We start from the raw sequence: 22,809 nt of genomic DNA, 5'->3' as shown, positions 1-22,809 counted from the left end.
CAGTCACAGGATCATCCCTGTGATGGAGCTTCAGAGAAGCTGACTGTGCCAAGGCTGTTTTCTGACAAGGCCTGGTGAAAATTTACTCCGTCATTGAAGAAGCTGTCAGCCTTTGAGATGTGGTTTTATCACCATACAGAGCCTGTCATGTTCTCTTTCCACAGTGCTTTTTCCTTGGATAGATCTGCTTCTGAATGGGCAGCGTGTCTCAGAGTTATCTTAAAAATTTATCATTGGATTTTGTACGCGTTGTTTAAGTTTATAGGACTGGCACTGAGGCCGGCACGATGACATAGCGGGTAAACCCATCACCTGCAGTGCTGGCATCCTGTATGGGCGCTGGTTGGATTCCCGGCTGCTCCACTTGCAATATAGCTCTCTACTATAGCCTGGGAAGGCAGTGGAGGATGGCCCTAGTCCTTGGGCCCCTGCACCCACATTGGAGACCTAGATTAGGCTCCTGGCTTCAAATCTGCAAAGCTCTGGCCGTTGCAGCCATTTAGGGAGTGAACCACCATATGCAAGACCTGTCCCTCTCTCCCTCTCTCCCTCTCTCCCTCTCTCCCTCTCTCCCTCTCTCCCTCTCTCCCTCTCCCTCTCCCTCTCCCTCTCCCTCTCTCTCTCTCCCTCTCTCTCCCTCTCCGTCTCCCTCTCTCTCTCCCTTTCTCCCCTTGCCCCTGCCCCTGCCCAGAAGAGGCTCCTGGCTCCTGGCTCCTCATTGGCACATTCCGGCCATTGCAGCCAACTGGGGAGTGAACCAGCAGATAGAGGACCTCCCTTTCTCTCTCTGTAACTCCGACTTTCAAGTAAATCTTTAAAAAAAAAAAAAAAAAAGAACTGGCATTGTGGCACAGCAGGTTAAGCGGCTACCTGCAGTGCGTATTCCATTTGCATGCTGGTTCAATTCCTGTCTGTTACAGTTCTGATCCCTGCTCATGTGCCTGGGAAAGCACTTGGGCCCTGACACCTACCTGAGATACCCAGACAAGAGTCCAGGCTCCTGCCTTCAGCTTACCCTTTTGAGCCACTTGGAAAGTAAACCAGCACATGGAAGGCCTGTGTATGTATGCACAGCTCTGCCTTTCAAATAAAATAAATATCTTTTTTTTTTAAACAGGCAGAGTGGAGAGAGAGAGAGACAGAGACAGAGAGAAAGGTCTTCCTTTATGCCATTGGTTCACCCTCCAATGGCCGCTGCGGACAGCGCATCTCACTGATCCGAAGCCAGGAGCCAGGTGCTTCTCCTGGTCTCCCTTGCGGGTGCAGGGCCCAAAAACTTGGGCCATCCTCCACTGTCTTCCCGGGCCATAGCAGAGAGCTGGCCTGGAAGAGGGGCAACCGGGATAGAATCTGGCACCCCAACCGGGACTAGAACCTGGTGTGCCGGCGCCACAAGGCGGAGGATTAGCCTGTTAAGCCACGGCGCCAGCCAAATAAGATAAATATCTTAAAGGAGAGGGAAGTGGGTATTTCACCTAGTAGTTAAGATCCCTGAGTCCCACATTGGAGTACCTGGATTTGATTTCTTGGTCCAGCATCTGACTTCAGTTTTTTGCCTGTGCAGACCTTGGGAGTCAGCAGTGATGGCTCAAGAAACTAGATCCTTCCACCCATGTGGAAGACCTGAATATTGACCCTCACTCCTGACTTTTGCCCTGGCCCATCCCTGGCCATTATGATGATTATGATCTTTGGGGAGTGTACCAGAATATGGAAGCTCTTTCTGTCTCTACCTCTCAAGTAAAAATATATATATATAATTTTTCTTTTTCCTTTTTTTTTTTTAACATTTTTTGTTTGAAAATCATGGTTATAGGCAGAGAGAGAAAGACAGAGGTAATCCATCCACTGGTTCACTCCCCACATACGGCTTGGGAACTCCATTCAGGTCTCCCATGTGGATGGCAGGGGCCCAAGCACTTGGGCCATCTCCTGCTGCTTTCTCAGTAGGGAGCTTTCTCAGTAGGGAACTGCATCAGAAGTAGAGCAGCCAGGACTTGAACCAGTGCTTGTAGGATGCCTGCTTCACAGGTCGTGGCTTAACCCACAGGTCGTGGCCCCACAGGTCGTGGCATGCGGAGGATTAACCTATTGAGCTGCGGCGCTGGCCCAGAGTTTTCCACACTGTGGCTAATCCACTCTAAACATGAATAATGTCAGATTTCCTTCCCACACATTTTCCATAAGCAGAGAATTGCGTTGGATATTTTAGCAGGCTCAGTTTTGCTTTTTGAGTGCTTTTTCAGGTTGTGGCTTAATTACAATGCCAGTCCTTAAAATCATTTTTTAAAAATTAAAGTTGAAATAAAATAAAACTATAGGTGTTTTCAAACATACATATTCACAAAAAGAATACTACAGTAAAGTCTCTTGACCTTAATTCAATAACCATCACCTTTCTGCCATTTGACTTTTTGTTACAGATCTTCCACTTAAAGACAAGTAGAGAACATAGTATAATAATCCTCTATATAACTATTGTACAGCTTCACAATTATCAACATTTTTGAAGATGTTTTTTTATGTATTCTTCCTCATTTTTGGGAGGGAAATACACTTCAGATATATCTTTTTTTTTTTTTTTTACAATTTTTTTATTTATTTGAATGAATTACACTGAGAGAGAAGAAGAGGCAGAGAGAAAGAGAGGGCTTCCATCCACTGGTTCACTCCCTAGATGGCCACAACAGCCAGAGCTTCGCCAGTCTTCTTCCAGGTCTCCCACACAGGTGCAGGGGCCTAAGCCCTTGGGCCATCTTTTGCTGCTTTCCCAGGCCATAGCAGAGAGCTGGGTCGGACATGGAACAGCGGTGCCCATAGGGGATGTTGACATTACAGACGGTGGTTTTACTCATTACGCCACAGCACCGGCCCCCAGATGTATCTTTGAGAAATAGGAATCTTACTTTTCAACTTAACTATCCCTACACTAAATGAAAGTAACCATGATTCATAATTTCACTAGTTAGATGTCTTTAAATATCTAATTTTTTTTTGAGTCAGTATGGAAACTGATCCACATGCTGCATTTGTTAATATGTCTGTAATATGTAGCAGTTTATCTGTTAAAATATCATCTGTGTGTTGAGTAAACCAGAGGTTTGTTTTTTGTTTTTTGTTTTTTGTTTTTTGACAGGCAGAGTGGACAGTGAAAGAGAGAGACAGAGAGAAAGGTCTTCCTTTTCCGTTGGTTCACCCCCCAGTGGCCACAGCAGCCAGTGCGATGCAGCCAGCCCACCGTGCTGATCAGGAGCCAGGTGCTTCTCCTGGTCTCCCATGCGGGTGCAGGGCCCAAGGACTTGGGCCATCCTTCACCGCACTCCCGGGCCACGACAGAGAGCTGGCCTGGAAGAGGGGCAACCGGGACAGAATCCGGTGCCCCGACCAGGACTAGAACCCAGTGTGCCGGCTCCACAAGGCGGAGGATTAGCCTATCTAGCCGTGGCACCGGCCTTTTTTTTTTTTGGCTGTCAGAGTAGACAGAGAGAAAGGTCTTTCCTTTACCGTTGTTTCACCCTCCAATGGCTGCTGCGGCCGGTGCGCTGCGGCCCACACACCACGCTGATCAGGAGACAGGAGCCAGGTGCTTCTCCTGGTCTCCCATGGGGTGCAGGGCCCAAAAACTTGGGCCATCCTCCACTGCACTCCCAGGCCACAGCAGAGAGCTGGCCTGGAAGAGGGGCAACTGGGACAGAATCCGGCGCCCCCACCGGGACTAGAATCCGATGTGCCGGCACTGCATGCGGAGGATTAGCCTATTGAGCTGCGGCGCTGGCCCAGTGTTTTCCACACTGTGGCTAATCCACTCTAAACATGAATAATGTCAGATTTCCTTCCCACACATTTTCCATAAGCAGAGAATTGCGCTGGATATTTTAGCAGGCTCAGGTTTGCTTTTTGAGGGCAAGTATTCTCGTAATGACTATTGTCCCTTTTTGTGGCATTAAAATTGATCGGTGATTCTTACGTTGTCTGATCCATTCACCACAAAAATCTCCACTAGACTCCCAGGAGGTTTCATTTACCATTGAGACGTGTTCCTTAGATCAGTTATTTCATTATGTATTTTTTAAAATTAATTTATTTGAAAGGCAGAGTTACAGAGAAATTTATCCAGTGGTGACTCTCCAGTTGGCTGCAATGGCCAGGGCTGGGCCAAACCAAAGCCAGGAATGAGAAGCTTCATCCAGGTCTTGCACATGGTGGCAGAAAACCAAGAACTTAGGGCATCTTCTGCTACTTTCCCAGGTGCATTAGCAGGGAGCTAGATTAAAAGTGAAACAGTTGGGACTTGAACCAGTGCCCATATGGGATGCCGGCATTACAGGTGGCAGGTTAACCTGCTGCGCCACAGTACTGGCTCCCATAGTGTATTTTGGGGAAATTTCTACATTTATTATTTCTTCTGCATTTATTTAAAAAAATAAAAACCCACTCTCCTTTAATCTTCAGTTACTCTGAAGCTCAGGCCTTTTTTTTTTTTTTTTTGACAGGCAGAGTTAGAGACAGAGAGAAAGGTCTTCCTTCTGTTGGTTCACCCCCTAAATGGCTTGCACTGATCGGCTGTGTACTGCGCCGATCTGAAGCCAGGAGCCAGGTGCTTCCTCCTGGTCTCCCATGAGGGTGCAGGGCCCAAGGACCTGGGCCATCCTCCACTGCACTCCCGGGCCTCAGCAGAGAGCTGGACTGGAATAGGAGAAAAGGGGACAGAATCTGGCGCCCCAACCGAGAATAGAACCCAGGGTGCTGGCACCGCAGGCGGAGGATTAGCCCAGTGAGCCGCTGCACTGGCCTGAAGCTCAGTTCTTAAAGAAAAGGCTGGGTAAATGCTTCATCCATTCTCTGACTGGTCTCCACAGGTGACCAAGGAGCAAATGTCTGTTTTGCATGTATATTTTTAGTATTATAAAGTTAGATGTTATCTGTTTTGTGTGTTTCATCTGTTACAGACATTACTGTCGTTTTCTTTTTGTTTTTTTAAAGATTTACTTATTTATTTGAAAGAGTTACACAGAGAGAGGAGAGGCAGAGAGAGAGAGAGATCTTCCCATCCTCTGGTTCACTCCCCAGATGACCGCAACAGCCGGAGCTGTGCTGATCCGAAGCCCGGAGCTTCTTCCGGGTCTCCCGTGTGGGTGCAGAAGCCTAAGGACTTGGGTCATCTACTCTTTCCCAGGCCATAGCAGAGAGCTGGATTGGAAGTAGAGCAGCCAGGTCTCGATCCAGCACCCATGTGCAATGCCGAAACTGCAGGCAGTAGCTTAACCCACTACACCACAGCACCGGCCCCACAGACGTTACTGTATTTTTTTTTTTTTAGATTTGTTTTATTTATTTGAAAGAATTATAGAGGAGGTCTTACGCTGGTTCACTACCCAGATGGCCACAATGGCCGGAGCTGTGCTGATCGAGGCCAGGAGCCAGTACCTCTTCCGGTTTTTCCACGTGGGTCCAGGAGTCCAAGGACTTGGGACATCTTCTTTTCTTTTCCCAGGCTGTAGCAGAGAGGTGGATCACAAAAGGAGCAGCCGGGACTCGAACCAGTGCCTGTATGGGATGGTGGCGTTTCAGGCCAGGGCTTTAACCCGCTGCACCACAGTGCGAGCCCCCCATTACTATTTTTGATGTTCAAGACTGTCCCATCTTCCACTTGTGTGTCCTCTTTCAAGCTGGCTACTATTGGCGACATTGTAACCACCTTAAAGAATTGAACTCACAGTTCTTCAGGTTTGGTTTGGTTTTGTTTTTGCCTCTAAAGTACACATGTATCTCAGCTTCATGGCGAGTTCTTTAGCCTTGGCCTGTTCCAGCTTGGCAATGTAAGCCATAGATTTTGGACCCAGGACATTGTCTCCCCAGCTGCAACAGATCTCATTGTATCTGTCATTGTAGTTGGTCTTTCTCTTCCATTGTAGAAGCCTCTTTGTCTTCCAAGTTGAGCTGTGTGAAGGCAGCAGTGGTGCAGGTCTTCCTGTGGACCAGGTGCCCCAGCCAGGCCTTTTCCCTTGATGATGCAGTAAGTGTCCCACCCCACCCCCCACCCCCGGCCATCTTACAACACATGTTAGGCAAGAAGACAGCCAGCTCCATGGGATTCACATCATGTGCAGTCACTGCCATCTGAGCCTTCTTACTCTTAACCAAGGTAGTGACAGTGTTTACGCCTGCCGGGTGGACAGCGGTCTCTTGATGGGGACATCCCCTTTGCCAGCAGCTTTCTCAGCCCAATCCGACAGCCCCTGCTTCTTCTCTTGATTCATCTCTAGTCTGTACTTGTGGGCCAGCTTCAACAGTTGAGTGACTGGCAGTTTAGGGCCTGGGTGAACTGGTTAATGGCAGGAGGCACCTTCAGCCTTTTATGCAGGGTGGCTCTCTGGCGCTGGATGTCCTGCCCACTGCTCAAGTTCTTAGGCCTTTTCTCAAATGGAGGATTTATTACCTTCTTGGCCTCCTGCTCCTTCACAACAGGAGGTGCCAGGGCCCACCTTCTCTCTCTTGCCCTTTTTCCTTTCAGCATCTTGAGCAGCTGGAGGAAAGTGAACTCGGGGTTCATTCGTTCTGCCTTTCTTTCTTTTAATTTCTTTGATGTATTTTTTTTTTAAGATTTATTATTTGTTTGAAAGTGAGAGTTACACAGAGAGAGAGAAGGAGAGGCAGAGAGAGAGAGAGAGGTCTTCCATCCAATGGTTCACTCCCCAATTGGCCACAAAAGGCCGGAGCTGCACCAGTCCGAAGCCAGGAGCTTCCTCCAGATCTCCAACGTGGGTGCAGGGGCCCAAGGACCTGGACCATCTTCTACTGCTTTCCCAGGCCATAGCAGAGAGCTGGATAGGAAGTGGAGCAGCCAGGACTTGAACCAGAGCCCACATGGGATGCCGGCACTGCAGGCAGCAGCCTTACCTACTACGCCACAGCTCCAGCCCGGTTCTTTCAAACTGAACTGCCAGTATCATTAAAGTTCCAATGTCCCCCCACCGCCCCAACTCCATTTCCTAGAGCACAGTGTGCTTGGGCACGTGCTGCCTCTCTGTTACATAGCTCTAGTGGCAGTCATCCGATAAGATTTTTATTGCTTGCTATTCTATAGTAGTGTTCCGAGTACTTAGCTAAAACTAGTTTCTTGCTTCCTGGGGTAGATATTCTGCATAAAACAAGTGGATGTGTGCTAAGATAGAGGGACTCTTGGAAGCTTGGGAAGGCCCCAACCTGATAATATCAGTTGAGCTGACTTTCTGAAAGGACAGATTTTATAAATCTGCTCATGGAAATAGCCAGGCATGTTGGCCTGCAGAAGCCTTGAACTGAAAATAAACTGATGATACGGCAGCTGGTGTTACCAACATAAATCTTTTATTCATAACATGTTTTAGAAAATAGTTTTTATTAGCTTTATCCTGAAATACAGCGACGTTGACATTAACTGGGGTGCTCTCATTTTCATATATACAACACTTAAATTTTAGTTGTGGAATTCACTACTGTCATCACACTTGCCACTCAGTCTGCATGATGTTTGTGGAGACAGCCTGAGAAGTCTGGCATGCTCACAACACAGGATACTTTATTCAGTCCATCTCCCTGTCCACTTGAGTGGATGTTAATTTTCTCAGAGTTAAGCTTTGAACAGACACAAATGCCTAACAGAGTGCAGATAACAGTAATTTTTTAAAAACACCAGTTATATCAAAGTTCAGTTTCTGTAATATTGACATAAATGTTTAGGGGCAGGTCACTGTGACTCCTTAGTGTTTGGTTTTTGGTATTATTCAAACATCATATCCCAAGGAGCTGTTCACAGAGAACGAGTGAGATGCTCTAGCTTCTACACTTAGCCTGGAAAAGGTGGAGTGATAGGCCTGTCTTCTTCCCTAAACACCTCCCAAGGATAATAGGTGTGTGTGCCATGCTCCTCACCCACATCGTTTGCTTCCCTCTTGTTACCATCACTTGCGGTTGAAGAACTGAGGCCAGCCAAAGCACACAGCTTTGCTGCCTCGTGGAGCCAGGATCTCACTGAACCCCATCTGATTCCAAAGCGAGACCAGTGCCATTCTGTTGCCTCTTGTGACAGAGGACTGAGGAGGACAGCTGTTTGTCAATGAAGCAGTGCCAGCAAATGAGTTGGTACAAGAGGGCCTCTAAAAGAAGTAGGTTATCTTTCTCTTCTTCCTTTCTCATAGAAACAGGCTTTTCTAAAGTGAATTTGTAAGCAAACTTATGTATGATGAGAGGTTTTTTTCCCTTTAAATGCAATATGATGTTTTTGTTTTTTATGGAAGTACCTGCATAGGGGGAAATTACAAATCCTTAGTATTTCCTTGGTGAGATTTAATAAAGAGAATATATGTAAAATCAGCACTCTGTACCTCCTGTCATACTGTCTGTCTCTTCCTCTTCAGGGGTGATAGCTCTCCTGACTTCCAGCACCATAGACTAGCCAGGCTTTTTGGCACCCTAGGGAATTCTGTTTAAGTCCAGCTTCCTTCACTCAGTGCTGTGTGTATAAGATGTGTCCACATTGTTGTAAATGATTGTACATTTGTTCCTCTTTGTGCTGTGCAGTGTTCCATTCTCATGTTGATCAACGTCTGAATGGTTTCCAGGGTACGTTATTGTAAATAGTGCTGCTGTGAACATGCATCAGCTGGTGTCTTTGGTAGACATACTATCCATGTCTGGGTGTATTCCTAAGGAGTAGAATTGGGAGTGTACCTTGGGTTATTCTCTGAGAGAGGGCTTCAAAATGTTCACCCAAGTTCATGTCACCCTTGAATGCAATTTTCCATGAACTTATGGAAGCCCCCTCAGGTATGCATATATTCACATTAATTGAGGGGTAGGCCTGTTTACAGTGTAGCAGCTTGAGTTCATTGTTTTTCAAAATTGCCCCTTTTATGAGGTTGCTTTCATTCACATCTAAATGTAAAATTAAGAACAATGAATTAGGGGCCAGAGCTGTGGCACAGCCGGTTAAAGCTCTGGCCTGAAGCGCTGGCATCCCATACGGGTGCCGGTTCTAGTTCCTGCTGCTCCACTTCTGACCCATTGCTCTGCTATGGCCTGGGAAAGCAATGGAAGATAGCCTGAGTGCATAGGCCCCTGCACCCACCTGGGAGACCTCGAAGAAACTCCTGGCTCCCGGCTTCAGATGAGCGCCGCTCAGGCCATTGCGGCCATCTGGGGAGTAAACCAGCAGATGGAAGACCTCTCTGTCTCTACCTCTCTCTCTGTAACTCTGTCTTTGAAATAATTAAAATAAATCTTTAAAAAAAAAAAAAACAAACATGAATTAAACTCACTCTTTTAAGGTTGCCTCTAACAGAGGAAGTCTGGTCCACCGTATTCTAGAGAGCCCCCAAGGGGACCTTTCAGATTGGGACATTAAGGTAGTGCAGTGTTTTGGGTAAAGAATGTGTTTGGCTTTTGATTTGCCACAGGTATAGGTAAACCAGCAGATGGAAGACCTCTCTGTCTCTACCTCTCTCTCTGTAGCTCTGTCTTTCAAATAAATAAATAAATCCTTAAAAATAAAAACTAAAGAAACTGAGGGTAATTATCCAAGTCAGCTAAATTTTGAAAAATTTAAAGTGATTAATCAAATTTAAAGGCACTAAGAGAGATCGTTCATCTGGTGGTCACTAAATGACTGTAACAGCCAGGGCTGCTGAGCCAGTTGGTCAGAATTTATTGTGTGGGAAAGGACAGAAAAAATTGCCCTTGAAAGCAAGCAAGGGTTGTGGGGGAAGTGGTAGGGTAGAGGGTCAAAGTAAATATATTACCAAGTAAACCAGCTCCTTGGCTTTTTAGAATTTATGTAAGTACATAGGTCAGCTGCGTGTAATTTTTCTCTGCAAAGCTGTCCTTTGTTTAGTGGTAGAGGCAGCTCAGTGTTGTGAGTCTCCCAGGCCAGTAGATGCAAGTGGCGAGCACACACTGCACCTATATGTGTTGTGTTTAGTTTGTGTCTCTGCCATTCTTTCTGTTGCCCTGTCCCCCATCTTTAATTTACTCAGGTGCTCAGAGTTTTTGTATGCTGTACATTTGTCTCTTCCTTGACTGGTATTATTTGGTCCTACTCTTGACCTGAAAACTGCAACTTTTTGTGGATTTTGTTCCTGGCTCTGATGAAGTGTCCCAAATTGGTTTGTTCCATCAAACAAAAAGGCCAAGACAGTGTCTGTAGTAGAACATTTCTGGTATACAGTTGGCACATGGAAACTGGAGGTTCTCACACCTCAGTTACATTTCCCTGGTGAAACCCACAGCACTGTTTTTCATCTCTTTCATTTAAACTGTAAGATAGTATTGTGTGACTCCTATTCTCTAAGATTACCGTTCCTGATGGCACAAGATGAGTAGTCTTGATAGTATCCCTTGACCACACCCTAGGCCCTTGTAGCCATGAATGCAGAGTAGCCTGGATAGTGGTGGCTACTTCCTGAGGTTTCCTTTAATGTGCTGCTCACCTAGTCAGGGAGGGCACTCCTGGCTGTAGAGGGTCTCTTTGGTCCACTGGTCAGGACACCAGGGGCCTTGGCACATGTTTAAAGGAAGAGTCCTTGTCATTGAGTTGAGACAAAAGGAAGTTGCAGAAACTCTGGTGTGTAAGTATGGTGGTGAACTGCACTCCCTGGGCATTTATAGTAAATGAGGCACGAGTGTTCACCTCTCATGGATCTCAAGCGAGCTGTCTATATTGGGAAGTCTTAGTGTGTGTGGAGCACAGGGAAAAGAACGTGTTTAAATATTTTTGTGGTTTCCTCTCTGCTAATAATGTAACAATTTTTTAGAGGTGCCTGGATAATCAGGATAGGAATTGATGAAAATTTAGACATGATAAGATGATCTTTCAATGATAAAATGAGAACATTTTCTATCAGTGAAATACGTGTTCAAGGACATTTCACCCCAGGCATTCAGCACTTGGCCCTTTAAGCCCCTCAGTTAGCCCTATTTACACAGCGGCACCGTGGGAAACAGTGCTCCGGACAGGATTGCAGCCAGCCCAGTCGTCACTTCCTAACCCACTTGCTGGACTCAGCCTCTCACTGAAGAGAGGAGCAGCCTGTTGCATCCGCCAAGTGTTTATTATCTGCGATGCCTTTGGTCGTGCTTGCATCATGTGATAACGAGGCTGCCGTGCCGCTTTCCGGAGTAGCAGGTTACCCTCACAAAGAGAACAGTGAGGGCCCAGTCCTCAACAAAGAGCATCTGTCCCAGGCGCCTCCTGGAATCCATTGTGGGGAAGGAGAAGTCTCTAGGGAGCCTGGGCTTCCCCTCCATTGGCCCTGATTGTGTTACTTCCAGTCTCCCAGTATCCCAGCCAGAGGATATGCCAAGGACAGTTAGAAATAGATTGATGAAACATGCTCAAGACTGGAAATTCAGATTCCCTTTCCCAGATCTGTTTTCTTTTCCCTTTTCCTCTCCTGTACCAAAGAATAAAAATAAGAGCCTTAACTATTTTTCATTAGACATGTGTACTGAGCAGTCTTTCTACTGACTAAACCTAATTTTAGCAAACCTTAACATTTTCAGGATTCAGATGCCTGCTGTTTGGGGAGTAGGAGGGAGGGGGGCTTGTATGTAGGTCAGACTCCTGCCACTCTGCCTTGTTACTGCTGTTCAGAAGCCACATCTCTCTCACCTCCCTCATCCCACTCTTCATTGAGGACGGAAATGCCTGAATTTTATTTTTATGGAAAAATATGTACATGACACCTTTCATCTTGCTTAATATGGCCTGCTTTTAAGCATTTTAGGGTTGTGTGGGCCAGATTTCTTAGTAAGAATTGATGGAATATCTTCAGACACTGTCACCCAGAAGTAATAAATGTACTTGATACCACAAGGCTGTTTAGATTTCAAAAGGACAGGTCATACTTCATAGGGATTGTCTTCTTTGCAGTCTTTTTTAAATTTAAATTTAAATGTAAGATAAATTTAAATAAAATAAAATTTATTTCCATTTTATTTGAAAGGCAGAAAGAAATAGATCGAGATCTCTCATCCACTGGTTCACACCCCAGACTCCCACAACAGCTGGGGCTAGGCCAGCCTGAAGCCAGGGGCTGGAAACTCAGACCTGGTCTCCCATGTCGGTGGCAGGGACTTGAGCCATCACCTACTCCCACCCAAGGTGCACATCAGCAGAAAAATCTGGATCAAGAGTGGAAAAGCTGGGACTCATAGATGCTGTGATAGAGAATGAGGTTGTCCCAGGTGGCATCTTAACTGCTGTTCCAAATGCTCACCATTCTCCCAGTTTCCTAACTTCTGCCCCATTTTAAGTTGATCCTTAGAAATCACCCTTTCTAAGGGGAAAGGTGCTTCTTGAAAGGAGGGTGGGGTAGTGAGAAAGAATAGGCCTCAGAGGCAGACCTGGATTTGAATCTTGGCTCAGTCTCTTACCCACTGTGACTTTGGTCATATTACATCGCTTTTCTGTGACTTTATTTATTTATCTCAAAACCAGACCCTTACTGTCATCTTCCTAATAACCTGGAAAGATTGAGTGAAATAGTGCCTGGCAAAAGAGAGACCCTTCTTCTGCAGTGTTCTCTTCGTTCTCCCTGTCTGTTCTCTAAGTCCCTGGTGCTACAGACACCAGCACTGTCTGAGTTGTGTGTTGTGCGCTGGCTATAACCTCAGTTACTCTGGGAGTGCTCCTTGTTTTCCTCAGAGATGTTTGCCTGCAAGGTCCCATAAATAAGTAAATTATTTCTCCTCTAGCCCTTTTTGCTGCCACCTGTTTCAGGGCACTGTTATCTTCTCATACCTTGGATTGCTTATATTGCATTGATTTTTTTTCTTTTTCTTTTTTTATAATCTTCCTGACAATAGCATAGGGAAATTTTCTCAGAGGCTCCAGAAATTACCATAAGCAGAAGGAAAAAATGGTTTTTTTAACTGTTGGTCTTCTAGCTTTGGAAAACCCTAAAGAAGCCTTGTTCCAGGTTATTGCTGTGAAGATGTAGGGAAATAGGTAAATGGGCCATGCCACTGAGCAGGTAGCTTTGGAAGCAGTACTCCTGAGGCTGAGAGCAGAGAAGCCTGAGGGCTCATCCCAGTGCTTATGACTGTGTATTGATCTACCAGTGGTCCTCCTCACTGGATTTATTTCTTGAATAGCTCTTTTCTCTGCTGGAACACACACTCTTGAGTTCCTGGCTCAGAGAATTGTTTGTGTCTGAGCTGGACACAAGGTGAATAATGGGTCCATCAGCAAAGTTTGCGTGCTGTTGTCTCAGAGCACCTGCTGGCAGAGAACTTGATCTGTGCCCTTCAAAACTACACCTGCAGAGGTACACTGTGCTGATACCAATCTCTCTGGAGCCAGAGTGCCCAGGTCAGGTTTGGGCTCCCTCACTTCCATGCTTTATGATGTTGGGTGACTTGTTCCAACATTCTTGCTCCATCCCCTTTGCTCTGCAGGGATAGTAGTGCGTAGTTCCTAATGTCGCAGGGAATCACTCAGTTAACATTTGTAACGTACCTAAAACAGTAAATGACTCGAGGCTATCATAGTAAGTTACCCCAAACTTGGTAACTCAGATACCATTCTGAGAACTAGAAGTCCACTATTGAGGCAAGCCTTGCTGCCTGCAGGAGCTCTAAGGGAGGATCTGTTCCTTGCTGCTTCCACCTTCTGGGGGCTCGTGGCCTTCCTTAGCTTTGGCCACATCTTCCTCAGCTCTGTATTCACACTACGCTCTGTTCTATCTTCTCCTGGTGTCTTTTGTAAGGATACCCTTCATTGAAATTAGGGCCCACCCAGATAATCTCAGGTGAATTTCCTTAATCATACCTATAAAGACCTGTCTCTAGATGTGGTCACATTCACAGCTTCCAGCTGTTAGGACGTGTTTGTCTTGGTTTGAGGGATCACCGTCCATGTTGGATATCCCTTACCGAAATGCTTGATCCTAAAAATATTTCAGATTTTGTAATATGTGCGTATCGACTTATCTGTTGAGCATCCTTAATCTGAAATGCAAAATGCTCTAGAATCTGAAGTATTTTGAGGGTGTGGAAGGCACTATAACAAATGAACAGATTGGTCCGCTTGTCACACATCCAGCTCTGTGGTGAAGGTGGGCTGCTGTTTAGCTTTTCTCAGGAAACTGAAGCTCAGGGATCCTGCATGACTTGCTCAAGAACTTTATGTAGGAATGGGCATTTGGTGCAGCAGTTAAGATGCCACTTGAGACGCCCGAGTGCCTGGTTCAGGTCCTAGCTCAAGCTCCCTATTCCAGCTTCCTACTGAGGCACACCCTGAGGCAGCAGGTGATGGCTCAAGTAGATGGGTCCCTGAAACCCATGTGGGGAGACCTGGGTTGAGTTCCCAGCTCCCAACTTGAGCCTGGCCCAGCCCTGGTTGTTGCAGGCATTTAGGAGACAAACCAGCAGATGGGAAATATCTGTCTGTCTCTGTCTCTGGTTTTCAAGTAAATAAAAAAAAATCTTTAAAGGAAAGTAATTTCTAAAGGATCACTCATCTGAAGTAGAGGTGAGATCACAGCTATTTTATTTTATATTATTTATTTTTTTGACAGGCAGAGTTAGACAGTGAGAAAGAGAGAGACAGAGAGAAAGTTCTTACTTCCATTGGTTCACTCCCCTAATGGCCACTACAGCCGGCACACTGCACTGATCCGAAGCCAGGAGCCAGATGCTTCCTCCTAGTCTCCCATGTGAGTGCAGGGCCCAAGCACTTGGGCCATCCTCCACTGCCTTCCCGGGCCACAGCAGAGAGCTGGACTGGAAGAGAAACCGGGACAGCATCCGGCACCCCAGCTGGGACAAGAACCCAGGGTGCTGGTGCCACAGGCGGAGGATTAGCCTAGTGAGCTGCGGCACCAGCAGCTGTTTTATTTCTTAGCTTCCTCATTCATCTTTCATTGTTGAGGAAGGTAGTGGGGGAAAACAGTCCATCAGGAATTTGGGCCATCCATGCCTTACTGTAGATAGACATTATCACTTCTTTGAAACGCAGAGTTAGAGTGGGGGAGAGAATCTTTCTTTCTTTCTTTTTTTTTTTTTTTTTTACAGAGAGAGAGAGAGAGACAGAAGGGTCTTCCTTTTTCCGATGGTGGCCGCTATGGCCGGCGCATTCCAGCCGGTGTGCTGTGCTGATCCGAAGCCAGGAGCCAGGTGCTTCCTCCTGGTCTCCCATATGGGTGCAGGGCCCAAGCACTTGGGCCATCCTCCACTGCCTTCCTGGGCCACAGCAGAGAGCTGGACTGGAAGAGGAGCAACCGGGACTAGAACCCGGAGTGCTGGCGCTGCAGGTGGAGGATTAGCCACAGCACCAGTCCGAGAGAGAATCTTTCATCTGCTAGTTCACTCCCCAAATGGCCACAACGGCTGGGGTTTGTCCAGGCAGAAATCAGGAGCCAGGAGCTTCATCCTGGTCTCCCACATTGGTGGCAGGGGCACAAATACTTGGGCCATCTTCCACTGCTTTCCCAGGCACATTAGCAGGGAGCTGGATCAGAAGTGGAGCAACCCAGACTTGAACAGGCACAGATATGGGATGCCAGCGTTCCAGGTATAGGTTAACCTGTTACACCACAACAGTTGGCCCTTGCTGTTAGTTTTGTAGGGAGAGAAAGAGACCTTTGAGGGGGCTGGCGAGATATTCTTCCTGACTTAAGCTTAAGACCTCTAGAGGGGGCCAGCACTGTGGCACAGTGGGTTAACGCCCTGGCCTGAGGCACCGGCATCCCATATGGGTGCCAGTTTGAGACCCAGCTGCTCCACTTCCAATCCAGCTTTCTGCTGTGGCCTGGGAAAGCAATAGAGGATGTAGAGCAGTAGAAGTCTTTGGGCCTCTGCACCTGCATCGGGGACCTGGAAGAAGCTTCTGGCTCCTGGCTTCGGATCAGCACATTGCGGCCATTGCAGCCGGTTAGGGAGTGAACCAACGGATGGAAGAACTCTCTCTCTTTCCCTCCCTTTCTCCCTCCCTCGCTGTCTCTGTGTAACTCTTTCAAATAAATAAATAAATGTTTAAAAAAAATGGACTTCTATAGGTTGAATTTTTCTGAATGAGACAGCATGTACATGTTGTTAGATATGGGCTGCATTACTTATTTATCCTTCTTTGTTATCACAGGTCCATTACAAGTATTCTTTTGTCTCCAGGGCTGGAATCTTTACTTCATGAGCTTCAAAGTTGGCCTCCTGTCTATATCTATGACTGCCTTCATGCTACAGTGGCAGAGTTGACTAGTTGTGGCAGAGACCATATGACTGGCAGAGTCTAAAGTATTGACCAGTACTTCAGAGAATGAGTTTGCCAAAAACTCTAAAGGCCCAGTATGAAAGAGTACAGGAAGAAGTGTTATGTGCTGTTGTCCTAGGATCTCTTGTCATTAATTTAAGATGGAGTTGTTTGTTGTCCCCCCACCTCTATCACACACCCCATACCCCATTATTCTCCCAGACTAGTGCTTCATAGTGGGATCTATAGGGGAGAATGTTTTACGGATGGGACTTTGTTGTTCAAATCAGAATCTACCCTCCCCTTTAATTTTTTTTATTATTATTTTTTATTTATTTGACAGGTAGAGTTATAGACAGTGATAGAGAGAGACAGAGAGAGAAGTCTTCCTTCCATTGGATCACTCCCCAAATAGCCACTATGGCCGGCGCTGTGCCGATCCAAAGTCACGAACCAGGTGCTTCTTCCTGGTCTCCCATACGGGTTCAGGGGCCCAAGCACTAGGGCCATCCTCCACTGTCCTCCCAGGCCACAACAGAGAGCTGGACTGGAAGAGGAGCAACCGGGACTAGAAACTGGTGCCCGTATGGGATGCCAGTGCCGCAGGTAGGGGATGAACAAGTGAGCCATGGTGCTGGCCTCCTCCCCTTTTATTTTATATTGAGAGAGATCATGGTGCTAACCATTGATTCACTTCTGCACATACCTGCTAAAGCCAGGAACCAGGAGTGTGTTCCATGTCTCCCCTGTAGTTTGTGGGAACTCAGGTGCTGTCTCCCAGGTGTGCATTAGCAGGAAGCTGGAGTTAGGAGCTGTAGTAGCCAGGGATTGAACCAACATACTGCATTGTGGGAAGTGGGCGTCCTGATCACCAGGCTAACCCTTTCTCCTCACAGTCCCTTTTTAATGGCTATTTCACAGTATTAATACCACTGCTCTTTAGACAGAACTCTCTCGAAGAGTGCACAAAATACAATCTGGACTGAGCTGTGGTTCTGAGATTGTGCACTGACTTATGTGTAAGTCTTTCTCTCCATTCCCTGTGATCTGGCCTTGGCAATGTGTATCCTCATAAAAACACTGGACAACCCACCGCTCATCTAAAGCAAAAATGAGTGTTTTCTGTTAGGAATGCTCTCTTTGCTTGTGCCAGGGCTCACAGTAGCCAGGCGCTCCATAGACTTGTCTATGTTACCTCCCTCCCAAATAATAAATGGAAAGTTGGACGGGAGGTTGTTAGAGCTTATTGCTCTGTTTTTGTTTCAGATCCTTTGAATGGTTGGTTATCTGTTTTTATAAATCTTTAGGTATTGAATTACTGCCTTGTTGTTTTACCCCTTCATATTAATAATACTTTAAATCTCCCTCTTACAGGTCAGATACCAGGCCCAGGATCCATGATGCCTGGGCAGCCCATGCCAGGCCGCATGATTCCCACCGTGGGAGCCAGCATCCATCCCTCTGGGAGTGGTCCTACCCCCCCTGGTATGCCTCCAATGCCAGGAAATATCTTAGGACCCCGGGTGCCTCTCACAGCACCTAATGGCATGTGTAAGTACTAAAGTGGGGAGATGCGCTATACCAGCATCTGTCTGGGAGGGCTGTAGACAAGAGAGGAAGGCTGCCTTCTTTCCCTGAGGCTTGGCAGGTCCATAGACATTGCAGCGTGTGACAGGGTAAGCACAGCACGCCTGAGAGCAGGTGCTGCGCATGAAGGCTTCCATTCAGTCAGGCTTGTGTGCCATAGGCTTCGTGTCCTGCATGGTAGCACTGAGCTCTATGAGCAAGCTAAAAACGGGCATTCTCCTCCTCTTTCTTTTTAACCCCTTCTGGTTTTAGTCTCAGCAGACATACAGAGCTACTGGTTATTTTCTGGATACAGGGTTATAAGTGATGAGTATAAAGAAAAGAATGGAAATAATTTTACAAAAATACCAAGTTTCTTGTAGCCATTCTTAATATGTTAGTGGTGACTGCATAGAGTAAGGAAGGAGCATTCAGGAGTTGTGCTGAAAAAGAATATATGGGACCAGTGTGGAAAGCCCTGATGGTGCTGAGCCATGGCTGTCAAAGGCTCTGGCCTGCTGTTCCCTGCTGTAGGTCTTCTTCCCCTTGAGGGAGATCCCATAGTGCAGCCAGTCTATAATCCTAGGTTCATTTAGAAGTTCATACACCTGGCAAGGAGTTCTGAGCGTTACCAGGAGCTACTTGAGACTGCAAAGTGTCCTGAGTGCACTATAGGACTCTGGGAAACTTCCCAGGGCAGGGAGGTAGGCCCCACCAGTAGGGGCGTGCAGGCCTTGTTCCTCTCTGGACCACTAGTGGCAGGGACAGAATAGGTGCATAGACGGACAGTGGTTTAACTGGGTATGTGGGTTCACGACAGTTAAAAAATAAGCTCTCCCCTGAATCAGGAGTCAGAGGTTGTAGTATAGTGAGTCCCTCTCGGAATTCCTTGGCAAGAACATGCTTACCAAGCTACCATGTATAGATAATATCCAGATGAGCTGCCTGCCATCCCTGTAAGAGATAGCAGTGATATCCCTGGTCAGAGCCAGCTGACCACCCACCCATGCTTTGTGATTTCAGGATTGCATCTTTTAAAAGGCCCTCAGTAGAGCACCTTTAAAATGTGGAGGGTTTCAGGTGACCTCCGTGCCCACTACTCCATGCTATAGATGAGTACTTTGGGAATTCTATGCAGCTGACTTGGCTCCAGGGTGTGGGGGCGGCCACATTGAACACCTTGCTTTCTATCTTCAGGCCTGGAAAAAGATGGCACAAGGGATTAGATCATTGGCCTTGAAATTGCTTTGAAGGAGTCTTAAGGCCTCTTGGGGGTAGAGTATCTGGGAAGATCTAGCGGCTTTAAAACCCTGGATTAAATGATCTCTGGAGTTCCTTTGTACCCTCAAGCAGCTAAAGTTGAAATAGGAAAGAGCCCCAGACATTCACATTAATTGTTCCCTTCAGGATCTGACCTAGTTTTGGCCAAAAATCCAAGGACTGCAGTTGAGGAGATATGGGAGCCTCCCAGAAGTATCTAACTTGTCGGCAGCTGTCCCAAGTGAAGTTCTCAGGCCTTAGAGGAGAGACAGTAAGAAGTTGATAGGATTTGTGCCCAACTAAGCTAGACCCTGTGGGAGAAAGAAAAATAAAATACAGAACTTGACCAGGAAGGAACTTACTATCAAACTAAGAAATAAAGTTAGTACAAACAACCATTCAAACACCCCAAAATAAAAATATAATGAAGTTCTGAAAAGACCATGAGTGATTTTTTTTTAAAGATTGATTTATTTGAAAGGATTGCAGAGAGAGAAATCTTCCATCTACTCATTAACCCCCCAGATGTCCACAATGGCCAGGGCTGCACCAAGTGAAAGCCACAAGCTTCATCCAGGTCTCCCACATGGATAGATGCAGGGGCTCAAACATTTGGACCATCCTCTGCTGCTTTTCCCAGGCCATTAACAGGGAGCTAGATCAGATATGAAACAGCCAGGACTTGAACCTCATATGCTCATATGGAATACCGGCACTACAGGCAGCAGTTTAACCCACTATACCAAAGCACCAGCCCATGCAGTAATTCTTAAAAGGAGTGGACCTTAAAGCAGAGTGAGGCAGACTCGGACCCCTTCCACTCTCCTGAACACTTGGTTTAGAGTAAGGAACAAGAGCAGTGACCTGGAGGTTCAGATGGACTTGAGCTGGATGGACCACAGTGTCAGCAAATCTTCATGGGGTACACTGGCTGCCTGCCACAAGGAGATTCACTGCTGCGTTATTCTTCCCTGCTGCTTCTCAAGCCCCTTGCGTTCCCAGCCACGATCCCCGCAGTGATGAGTTACTCTTGGATGTGTTTGCAGATCCCCCTCCACCGCAGCAACCGCCACCGCCACCACCCGCAGACGGGGTCCCTCCACCTCCTGCTCCAGGCCCACCAGCCTCAGCAGCTCCTTAATGTGGAAGAAGCAGGGAACACCCACGCCTACCACCACAGAATGGGGGTGACAAGACAAGACTTGTGTTCCTCAGCTTCCTCGGGTTTCTTTCAGGATTTTTCTTCTCACAGCCCCAAGCACATGTCCATGTCTCCCATTCCTCTTGTCACCCACCGCCATGCTCCGACACCTCTTGTTTGTGTCAGGGCTTCAGCGTGCACTCGAAGGGGAGCCGGTGGTACCATTGTGCCCTGGTCATTCTAAAGATTACCTGTCTCCCCTGCCTGCTGTGGGGGTGTTGGCAATCTGTTCTGCAGGTCCTGTCCACATTGCTATCTTGTGTCTTCATCATCTTCGCTCTCCTGCAGTTTTTGTTTTTTGTCTTAGGTTTCTGCAGATACTGCTCTATAATCATTATCTTTCTTTTTTTCTTGTCATTACTGTTGTAAAGGAGAGCATCCTGAAGTTAACAGGAACCAAAAAAAAAAAAAAAAAAAAATGGTGTTAGGCAGAAGGGGGTAGCCACAGGGGATAAAATGGAAGGCATTATAAGTGACCTTATTTCTGCTTATCTGAGCTAGGAACGGTGCTGCCGGTGAAGTGTCATGGGACTTTGCAACACATAAAACGCACCAGATTATAGAAATGGGAAAGGAGACCCCACTGATTATCTTCCCTAGTGAGGGCCTCCACCCTGCCTGGCAGAGCAACCACTCCAGCTGGTACACAGCAGAGGAGAGCACAAACCATACACACGACCCCTTCCCCAGGCCACTGGTTCTGGTTTTCTATGCAGAGGGGTTGTTGGGTTAGGGGTGGGGATTTGTTTCTCTGAGGGCAGTGTGAGCTCTGAGGGTTAGGTTTTGGGGTGGCATCCTTCATTCCCTGGACTGCCAGAGAAGTGTGAGTCTAGGGCAGAGGCCCCCTGTGAATCTAGCCTATGATTCACTGCCTTGTATGCATTCTTTTTCTTTCTCTTAAAAAAAAAAAAAAAAAAAAAAGAGGAAAAAAATAAGTAGGTAGTGTTAAACCCTTAGCTCCTGGAACTTGGTTAGGATGGCTGGTGGGGGGTATAAGTCCCCAAACTACCTCTTGCTGTAGCCAGGGTGAGTGGAATTACATGAAACGGTACTTCAGGCTCAAGATGGGATTGAAAAAAAAAAAAAAAATAGGGGAGGTTCATTGGCCTCTTGCACCTTCTCCTGCTTCTCTCGAAGATCTCAGATTCCATCCATGGCAGGGTTATCAAGGAGATGCTCAGAGTAACAAGGAACTCACTTGGCGGCCAGAACGTCACGCTGAGGTGTGCGGTGCTCAGGCTGGAGAGGTGCAAGGCCTTTCCAGAGGAGGAGCCACAAGATGCCTTAATTTGAGCCTAGATCTACCCCTACTGATGATCGACTTGGGAGTTCTTGGTTTTTCGCATCTTGTCCTTTTTCCCTTCTGTCCTTACATGTATGGGGAAAGGGTGTTTTTGGTAGAGTTTGGTTTCCAAAGCGCCTGGCTTCTTCACATCACACTCTGAAGTGGCAGTTTTATTGTTTAGAATACAAAGTGGAACATCGTTTCGGTATCTTTTTCTATATCTTTTCTAAAGCTTTACAAATGAGGGGTTATAGGGAGGTATTTGTAAAACACTTTGGGACTTTTTTCCTTAATATCAGAAAGCAAAAAAAAAAAAAAGAAAAAGAAAAAAGAAACCACAATTGAGATTTGCCTTTCAAACCCTCAGGTCTGCCTCTAACCAGGTGGCCCTGGTCCACATCAGAGCACTGGGGTATGGGTACCAAGGAGACCTTGTTTCTGTTGTGTGTGTGTTTTGGACATTTGCCTCCAGAAAGATCCCAGTGCCTTTTGATAATGGCCAGGGTTTTCCAAAGGAAACTCATTCCAAATACTTACCTGTTCCCCTGGAGTCCTCTATGGAAAATGGAATTCTGGTTCATACTGTGGTCTCTTGTAACCTCAGGTCTTTAATGTGATCACTTTCAATTTACAAGATCCAGGTGGAAATGCTTTCACTATGCTGGTAATAATTCTACAGAATAACTGAATTCAGCACTGTTACGTTTCAGTATAAGTGACATTTTCTTTTCTTGTCTTTAACCTGATTTTATTTCTGTAACACAGCCACCCAAGTTTGTTTGAGGGGAGAATAATATGTGGTTTTTGTACAAACTTGTTTCTTGGTCTGTTGTTATTTTGGGAAAAGGAAGGGAGGGGGTATGAAGAGTTTGGAGGAGATGGATAAACAAGGCCTGACTTCATGTTTCTCAGTGAGTAAATGGAGTACAATCCCTAGGTTCTAATCCCGTTCTCTGTATTCGTACAGCAGTTTCTTCAAGAACCTAAATATTTGGCCATACCTGGTCTTGGTTAGCGGTTAAAATTCTACGACTGAGGCTTGCTTCCCGACTCTTTACCTTCATGATGCTTAAGGAATATACCAGTGTACTTCAGAAAGTGGTGATGGTGCAAATCATTGGGTTTCTGCCACTCATGTGGGAGATCTAAATTGTGCTCCTCAGCCAAGCCCAGTCCTGTTGTGGGCATTTAAGGATTGAACCAGCATTTGGGATCATGTATGCACACACACACTCATTCTCTATATCAAATAAAGATTATGCATACTTTTGA

The 22,809-nt window shown here is 46.5% G+C and overlaps 1 protein-coding gene and 1 pseudogene across 1 annotated transcript in view; one reads left to right on the top strand and one right to left on the bottom strand.

The window, feature by feature from the left end:
- SMARCC1 (SWI/SNF related, matrix associated, actin dependent regulator of chromatin subfamily c member 1) overlaps positions 1-22,809 on the top strand; it is a 155,869-nt gene extending 133,060 nt beyond the window's left edge. Inside the window, exons 27-28 of the mRNA XM_062200743.1 lie at positions 17,600-17,776; positions 20,098-22,809. Of these exons, the coding sequence (XP_062056727.1) occupies positions 17,600-17,776; positions 20,098-20,192 (272 nt within the window). The 3' untranslated portion in view covers positions 20,193-22,809. The remainder of the gene's footprint in view (positions 1-17,599; positions 17,777-20,097) is intronic.
- LOC133766671 (large ribosomal subunit protein eL8-like) lies at positions 5,724-6,523 on the bottom strand (annotated as a pseudogene).

This window comes from Lepus europaeus, chromosome 9 (genome assembly GCF_033115175.1).
Source record: "Lepus europaeus isolate LE1 chromosome 9, mLepTim1.pri, whole genome shotgun sequence".
NCBI classification, from domain to species: domain Eukaryota; kingdom Metazoa; phylum Chordata; class Mammalia; order Lagomorpha; family Leporidae; genus Lepus; species Lepus europaeus.
This window is presented reverse-complemented; position numbering and strand designations above follow the sequence as displayed.